This window comes from Lipotes vexillifer, unplaced genomic scaffold, assembly GCF_000442215.2.
Source record: "Lipotes vexillifer unplaced genomic scaffold, Lipotes_vexillifer_v1.1 scaffold1122, whole genome shotgun sequence".
NCBI lineage: Eukaryota > Metazoa > Chordata > Mammalia > Artiodactyla > Lipotidae > Lipotes > Lipotes vexillifer.
This window is the reverse complement of record NW_006798649.1, coordinates 298,912-306,881: the sequence shown is the minus strand read 5'-3', so window position 1 is coordinate 306,881 and position 7,970 is coordinate 298,912. Positions and strand designations below refer to the sequence as shown.

At 54.5% G+C, this 7,970-nt stretch overlaps 1 protein-coding gene across 2 annotated transcripts in view; it reads left to right on the top strand.

The window, feature by feature from the left end:
* Positions 1 to 6,187, top strand: part of REN (renin) — an 11,433-nt gene extending 5,246 nt beyond the window's left edge. The window contains exons 4-10 of one of the 2 annotated variants that reach the window (XM_007470655.1): positions 479 to 597; positions 1,581 to 1,777; positions 3,605 to 3,613; positions 4,154 to 4,273; positions 4,683 to 4,827; positions 5,122 to 5,220; positions 5,836 to 6,186. In XM_007470655.1, the coding sequence (XP_007470717.1) occupies positions 479 to 597; positions 1,581 to 1,777; positions 3,605 to 3,613; positions 4,154 to 4,273; positions 4,683 to 4,827; positions 5,122 to 5,220; positions 5,836 to 5,997 (851 nt within the window). In that variant the 3' untranslated portion in view covers positions 5,998 to 6,186. Of the gene's footprint in view, positions 1 to 478; positions 598 to 1,580; positions 1,778 to 3,604; positions 3,614 to 4,153; positions 4,274 to 4,682; positions 4,828 to 5,121; positions 5,221 to 5,835 lie in introns of both variants that reach the window. The other variant, XM_007470656.1, reaches the window with a different exon arrangement.
* Positions 6,188 to 7,970: the final 1,783 nt, after the last annotated feature.

Sequence of the window (7,970 nt, the reverse complement as noted above, 5' to 3'; positions counted from 1 at the left end):
CCGGCCCCAAAGAAGAGAGAAGAAAATGGCCCCCATTTTTCTTCTAAGGCCACCAAGGTAAAAAAAAAAAAAAAAAGCAGGCTCCAGGAGCCCCCAGCCCACCCAGAAAGCCATTTCTCACTCCTCCTGAGATTGGGAGAGGACTGAATTCTCAGACCTATCCCCGGCTCCTGGGCTCTGCCGTCCTCACCCTCAGTGCACTTACTGAATGCCTACTGTGACCAGAATCTTCCCCCCACCCTAGTGTTAGCAATTACTTTTAAATACTTCATTTGAGACAAAATTCTCAGAGACATGAGCACATTACAGTGGCCCCAGGTACACAGTCCTTGACTGATGAAACACATTTTCCAAGCCTCTAAGCTCAGGGCCACCCTCTCTCTGCACTCAGGCCTCAACACATGGGCCATAGTCAGCGCCTGCCCCCGAGCCCCCTGCCTGGGCCTCCCTTGGCCCTGAGCCTATGTCTCCCTGCCAGAGATTCACAGCCTCTACGACTCCTCGGAATCCTCCAGCTATGTGGAGAATGGGACGGAATTCACCATCCACTATGGATCTGGGAAGGTCAAAGGCTTCCTGAGCCAGGACCTGGTGACTGTAAGTGAGGCCATGCCAGGTCATCTGACCTCCTGCCCTTCTTGTCCCTAGACGTCTCCTGCCACCCTAGGGCCTGTGGCTGGGGAAGGTGCAGGCCCGTCCACCTTGGAGCCCGGAGAGCTGAAGAGCACCCTCCTCTGCAACTTCTCTCCAGAGCTTCAAAGCACCTGGGGCAGAGCAGACCTGAGCTCCTGGCTCAACCTGGGTGATCTGTGGAGGCCTTTCCATCTAATACACTCATAGGATTTGTCCTGAGCCCCACAACCTGCAGTCAAGTAACCTGCCTGAGGTCACCCAGCTCTGACTGGGCTCTTAACTAGACCCTAGACTGAAATCCAGAGTCAGAGTCGGGGTCAGGGGTCAGGGGTATTGTCATCCTTAAGGTCAGTGTCACTTTTGGAGTCAGGCTTAAGTTTTAAGGTCATAGTTGAGTTCAGAGTTTGGGATTAAGGTCAGTCTTGGTCTTCACTGTCACTTGGCCTGTGTCTGACCCTCCTCCATTTCTGGGTTTCTCCAGCTACTGCTCTGACAGAGTTAGGGGAAGAGTACATATGGAACTGAGAGGAAATCAGTGTGAGCCCTTACTCCCCCTTGTCTGTGAAATTAGGGAAAAAGGATCATGAAGGGCAGGCCTGGCTGTGCTGGAGAAATCCTCAGCCCATCATGGGGGTAGGGGACGAAAACCCAGTCCTGCCGATGTGAAAGCTGGGCCACTGGGGAGCTCCTGGCATCTTTTCTTCTACTACTATTGCTTGGCAATACCACCTTCTCAACCTCTGCCCCTTCCAGTCCCTCTGGACTCTGCCGCCTACATGTTTATTAGGAGAGGTGATATGCATGTAGTGTTGATGAAATGGTCTTACCCCAGACTGTCACACCCTGGGGCCTGTGTGTGCCCGGGGGCCCCAGTGTGGAAGCCTAGACCAGACCCTGGCCAGGGTACAGGCTGTGGGCTTGGTCTCCTCTGGTCCTTCCTCCAACAGGTGGGCGGAATCACAGTCACACAGACGTTTGGAGAGGTTACGGAGCTGCCCCTGATACCTTTCATGTTGGCCAAGTTTGACGGTGTTCTGGGCATGGGCTTCCCTGCACAGGCCATTGGGGGGGTCACCCCCGTCTTTGACCACATCCTCTCCCAAAGGGTGCTGAAGGAGGACGTCTTCTCTGTCTACTACAGCAGGTAGGCCTGGACTCCAGGGGCAGAGGCGGGGAGAGGGAAGGAGGCAGGAGAGCTGGGAGAGTAGGAAGAGTTCTGGGCCAGGATTTTGATGTATTCAGGATCAGGTGGTATTCAATCCATATGTAGAGCTATACTATCCAATATGGAAGCCAATGCTTAAATTAAAATTAATTAAAATTAGGCATTCAAATCCTTAGTCACACTACATATTTCAAGTACTCAGCAGCCACAGTGACTAGTGGCTACCACTTTGGATAGTACAGGTGTAGCACATTTCCATCTTTGTGGAAAGTTCTTTTACTTTCTGTTCAGTTCAGCACTGCTCTAGAACAAGAGGAGAATGCAGCGTGGGGGTGTTGGAAAGTAAGGCATTGCCGTGACTGGCGGACCTCCCTGTAAGGGCCCTGGCTTCTCTCACATAGACAGCTGACTTCATTCATTCATTAATCCCTTCATTTATCTGCTCATTCACTGATTCAACAAATATTGGGCACTGATATGACAAGCATTGTGCGAGGCTCTGGGGGTACAGCCATGAACACAGTGTACAAGACAGAGTCCCTGCCCTCACAGAGCTTACAGTCCGTCAGGGAAGACAAGAAACATTACAACGTGATGGGCAACAACAGGGGACATGAGGCTGAAACCCCATGCTTTCAACTCTAGGCTGAGCTTATGTGCAGCTCAGCCAATCTTGGGAAAGCTGCTATCAGCTGTTGAGCAGAAATGTGATCTGCTCTCAGCTGTTCTGTATGAGCTGGAGACAAGAGACCATGAGGGTGCGAACAGGAGGCCAGTAGCAGCGAGGACAGAGGGGAGGGTCAATGTCCAGAGAAATCACAGAGATGAAATGAGAAGGAGTGTCTGGTTTGATGAGAGAAAGGGAGGGATTGAGAAAAGGCCACCAGTTGGCTGTGAGGGGCAGTCTTGGGAAGAGGTGTTTTAGAGGCCAGGCAAGGGCAGATGGCAAGCAGTGAAGAGGTGGATGTGTGTCAGGAAGGCAAAGGCAGATGTAGGCTGCCCTGAGAAATTCGTCAGGGGAGGGAATGCCAGGTGGGGTACGGACAGAGCTGCACAGAGAAGCAGGGAAAAGAAGGGTGGGTGTTCTTAAATGCTGGAGGATGCCTGAGTGTGCTTGCAGGTGGAGGAAGAAGCCAGTGGAAAGTGAGAGGTTGAAAATGTGGGGAAAAAGAGGACGTAACTGAGGGTATAGGAGCCTGGAGGCCATGGAAGGGAGTAGAATCCCAGCAAACAGGAGGAAGGCGGGCCTTGTTGAGGAGAGGGCCTGCCTCTTCCTTTACACTGGGATGAGAAGGAGGCAACGTCCAGAGAGATCTTGAAGTTTGGGGAGAGAGGCAGAGGGAAATTGTGCTAGCACATATGCATATGTACTGGATTTATAAAAATGCAATTAAGTGCACTTGCACCAATAATGTGCGACCTACACGCTGTGCACCCATGTGCATGCACACTTGCCTTCTACTATGAATGCTGGAAAATCCCATCTCTCTCTCTCTCTTTGTCTCTCTGTCTCTGTCTCTCTCTCACACACACACACACACATAGAGGAAACCAGCCCTAAGGTAGGCCCTGAGCTTTGGGAGGCATCATGCCACCTGGAGGAGAGGAAAGCAAGGGGCATCAGCTTCGGATTGGGCACCAGGAGCCCTGGCTCCAGTCCCCCACTCAGGCAAGTGACTTCACCTCCTGGTGACTCCATTGCCTGTAGGGTAAAAAGAGCGCGTAATACCCACCCTGCCAAACAACAGGCTGGCGGGGCTCACCTGAAACAAAGTCTTCCTTTCTGCTGTGTCTCTTTCTCTGCAGAAATTCCAAGTATGGAGCCGGAAACCCCCCCAACACTTGGCCCTGACCCTCCAGAGCACCTGGCCCAGAATCACACATGCCACCTGCCCAAAACTCACCTCAGCAGACCCAGGCTCTGTTAGAGGCCCAAGCTCTCTGCTCCACCCTCCCGCTCTCCTCGTGTCCCTGCCCACCCCCACCCAACAGCTCCCAGAGGCCCATCCCATGTCCCGTGCACCTGCGCAGCACACAGCTACCTGAACCCAAGTGAGGGTGGGGCTGATTTGTGTCTTGTTTGCATTCTACTCACTGTCCGTGTGCCTGTTCCTTCTCTGTGACCTCTCTGGGGGTGCTTTATTGGGCGCAGCCGGACTATCCTGGAACCACCTCTGACTGGGCTTGGGAAGGGGCAAGAAAGGTGGAGAAGCGGCATGTTCTGCAGCTCCCTAACCTTTCCGTCCGCCCCGCCTTCCTCTGCCCCACCCTGCACCTGTGCCCAACTTCCCTTATTGCTGGGGTTACTGAGTCTCGAGGTTGTGGGTCTCCAAGAGCCTCTGATCTTCCCTTTAGGAATTCCCACTTGCTGGGGGGAGAGATCGTGCTGGGAGGCAGCGACCCCCAGTATTACCAAGAGAATTTCCACTACGTGAGCGTCAGCAAGACTGGCTCCTGGCAGATCAGAATGAAAGGGTCAGGAATCCTCAACCCTCCTCACTCTCTAAAAATGCTGCTGCTGCTGTGGGTGCGGTCTGGAAGGGGCAGGGTTCCCATCCTGCCCTCTCCCCTAATGCAGCCACTTCTTAAGGTCTGGCCAACACTTGCTCTCTGCCTGCTTTGTCCGGGGATGGGGAACACTGAGATATATGGTTCAGAGAGGAGGGGGCATACTGGGAGGAAGCGGAGGGTCACTAAGCCACATGCCGAGGGAGGGGGCAGCACCTCTCTTCTTCCAGCTCACGCATTACCCCTCCTTCACTGAATCACTGGACCACCAGCACTCCCTCCCATCATCTGCCCTCACTCAGGAAAGCCATGCAGCCTGGTGGTGCCCCATCGGCCTGCTGTCCATCTGTCTGTCTGACTGTGTAGCCTTCCCCAGGGTGTCTGTGAGGTCGACCACTTTGCTCTGTGAGGAGGGCTGCATGGTAGTGGTGGATACCGGAGCATCTTACATTTCGGGTCCCACCAGCTCCTTAAGGCTGCTCATGGAGACCCTGGGGGCCAAGGAGCTGAGCACAGATGAAGTAAGGAGCTGGCGGGGAGGGCGCTAGGGGTGGGGGGAGCACCACCTGGTCCAGGCCCCCAAATGACCCTAGGAAACATTCGGTCCCAAATGAGACCATTTCAGGCCTTCCTCTCCTGCCTCTCACACTCTTCCCCTGTGTGGCTTGGTCCTTGGTCCCTGGGAGAGGGGACTGGGGACTTGGGGACTGTGCCCAGCCCTCTCCAGGAGAAGGGCTGGGCCACAAGCACAGGACTGTGTCTGCTGGGGGACCTCCCACACTCAAAGGGGCTCCCTTGACCCTCCCCACCGCCAGTATGTCGTGAACTGTAACCAAGTGCCCACACTCCCTGACATCTCCTTCCACCTCGGAGGCAGAGCCTACACACTCACCAGCGCGGACTATGTGTTACAGGTGAGACTCTAGTCTGCCCCTCGGCAACAGAGAGGAAGGGTGGGCAGGGGCCCTCAAAAAGAGACGAGTCATTATGCACAGATTACCTGCTAGACCAGTTGTTCTCAAACTTGGCTGCACATTAGGGTCACCTGGGAGCTTTTAAAAATCCCAGTAATAAGCCACATCCCATACCTATTGATACCTCTGGGGGTGGTACCTGGACATCAATGTTTTCAAAACTCCCCAGGTGATTCCAACTTGCAGCCAAATTTCAGGATCATCTCCTGATCTCCATTCTCATCAAATGCCCCCAGTAATGTTATGCTCCTATACTCTTACCTGCTTTTTATATCCAGTGGGTTTAGAGGTGTTAAATACCTTGTCTAGCACCAGAAGCTCTGCCAGACTGTAAGCTGCTGAAGGCAGTGCTGTGCCTGATGCACTGTTAGCAGCATCCAGCTTAGTACCTGCATCTCGGAGGGGTGCAATCCATGACAGTTCAAAGGGCCAGCATGTGATGGAGGCCCGGTGTGGATGGGGGACTGGTGGGGGGATGTTGCTGAGGATGGCTGCTGGAGTCAGGCGACGTGGTTATCAGCTGGGCAGTGTGGAAACCCTCTTGCTTCCTGCCAGGACCCCTACAATAGTGATGATCTGTGTACACTGGCCCTCCATGGCCTGGACGTCCCACCGCCCACGGGGCCAGTCTGGGTCCTGGGTGCCAGTTTCATCCGCAAGTTCTACACGGAATTTGATCGGCGTAACAATCGCATTGGCTTTGCCCTGGCCCGCTGAGGTCCTCTGCTGCCCTGCAGGTCCTGCCCTCAGCTCTAGCCCAGAGCTAGAGCACTCTCTGGGACTCTCCAACCCCTGCCTGTGCTTGTGCCCTCACTCAGGGTCATGGAGCACCTCCTGGATGTGCGCCCTGCCCCCAGCACCAGCTCTTCCCTACTTCGAGGACAAACAGAATAAAGACTTCATGTTCACAGCCCCACTGTACCTGGGTTCACTAGGGTTTGAAACAGAGGGAAGCACAACCAAGAGATCATGTGCAGACAGGAACGTGACAGAATGACAAACTATACGTTCACTCACAAGCACAGGTTCCTGCGTGCAGGGCTGATGCCATCCATCTGACATCAGCGGGGTTCGAGTGGAGTTGAAGGTTTACACAACCTTGGGTGGGAAGTTTGCAGAGAGCCAGCCCCTTGAGGACCAGGGCTAACACTGTGGCAGTGGACTGTGGGCCAGCAAGATGGTCCCAGCTCATGGAAGCCAGCCTCAAGCTCAGGCTCTGCGCTCAGGCACTGCAACCCCCCACCCCACATAGCCATTTACCCATGCAGTCTAAGGCACCAACACCTAAAAACGTAGAACACCAGAGATCCGACCGATGCTCCCTTTTTACATGTGGAGAAACTGAGGCTCAGAGAATGAAAGCATTTGGCCAAGAGTGCTCAGTGAAGTGTGAAAAATCAAAACTAGAAGGCTGCCCGTCTGACTCAGGTCTGGGGGCTTCCCACCTTACCACATACAGTTGTACCTTCACAGGTTCAGAGCTTCACCCACCCTGGTATGGGGCCAGGTGCACAAGCACACAGATGTATGCACTGCTGTCTTCCATCTCACAAGACTTGGGACTCAGGCTGATGTCTTCTCCCACCCTGACCCCTTGGACGATCTGCAGATGTGTAGCTTGGGGAATGAGAGGCAGCATCTACCTGAATGAAGCCACTGACACTGTTCCTCTTCATGACAGATGCTCACCCTTCTTTTGACTGAAAAAGGTGAGGCACTGAGTGGCCCACCCAGGCCCCAGCAAAGCTCGTACCTCTAGAATTACAGGCTTTTGGAATTGTATAGAACACCAGGGCCTCTCTAGGGCAGCACTCCCACATCTGCCAGCATCCCAGTGCAGAGCCAAGAGCACAATTCTCTGAGTTTTCTTGCCTGCTTAGCTTTATTTCCTCACTGTTTGCAGGAAGGTTTGGAGTCAGTGTCATTTCCAGCTCAACAGACTGGGGCTCCATGACCTTAAGTAGGCAGGCCCCCCCCCATCATCTCCTACCCTGTTCAATAAGACAGCCATATATGGCTATTTACATTAAACATAAAATTAAATTAAATGTCACACTAGCCGCATTTCAGTTGCTGGATAGTCACATGTGGCTGGTGGCCACTGCACTGGACACAACAGATATAGGACATGTCCATCATCGCAGAAGTTCCACTGGGCAGAGCTGGATTCTGGACAGCAATCAGGACAGGAAGCTTGTGGCTGACAGGTTCCTGAACAGGTGAAAGGGTCAACATGGGAAAATAGGCACTTTTCTGGGTGGTGCAATGAGAGCTCTCCCACGCGGCCAGGTGACTAGTGAGGTCCCCATTGGCACACCCACCCCCAAAAAGCATCCCCCAAAGTCCCCTCGCCATGGGAAAAGGCCTCTTCCCACGGAGTCTCTTCCAGGAGTCCAGGGATTGGGGGCAGGAAGCTGGGGGACAGGTGGTCTAGCCCAAGCTGACCTCTTGGGAGCAGCGGAATCTCCACACTCCAGGACGCAGTTGGGGGCGGGAAGAGGCTTCCCCCGGCCCTGCCCCAGGTTACACAGGGGGAGCGGCCCCAGCCGAGGTGGGAAGGAGGAGGCCACTTCGCTGCCACGGAAGCGGGGGGGCGGGGAGTGAATCGGGGGCTACCGGGCCTGAGACCCGGGTGGGGGCGGGGGCGGGGGCGAGCCCACCCACCCCGGCCCCACCCGGGCCCCGCCCCC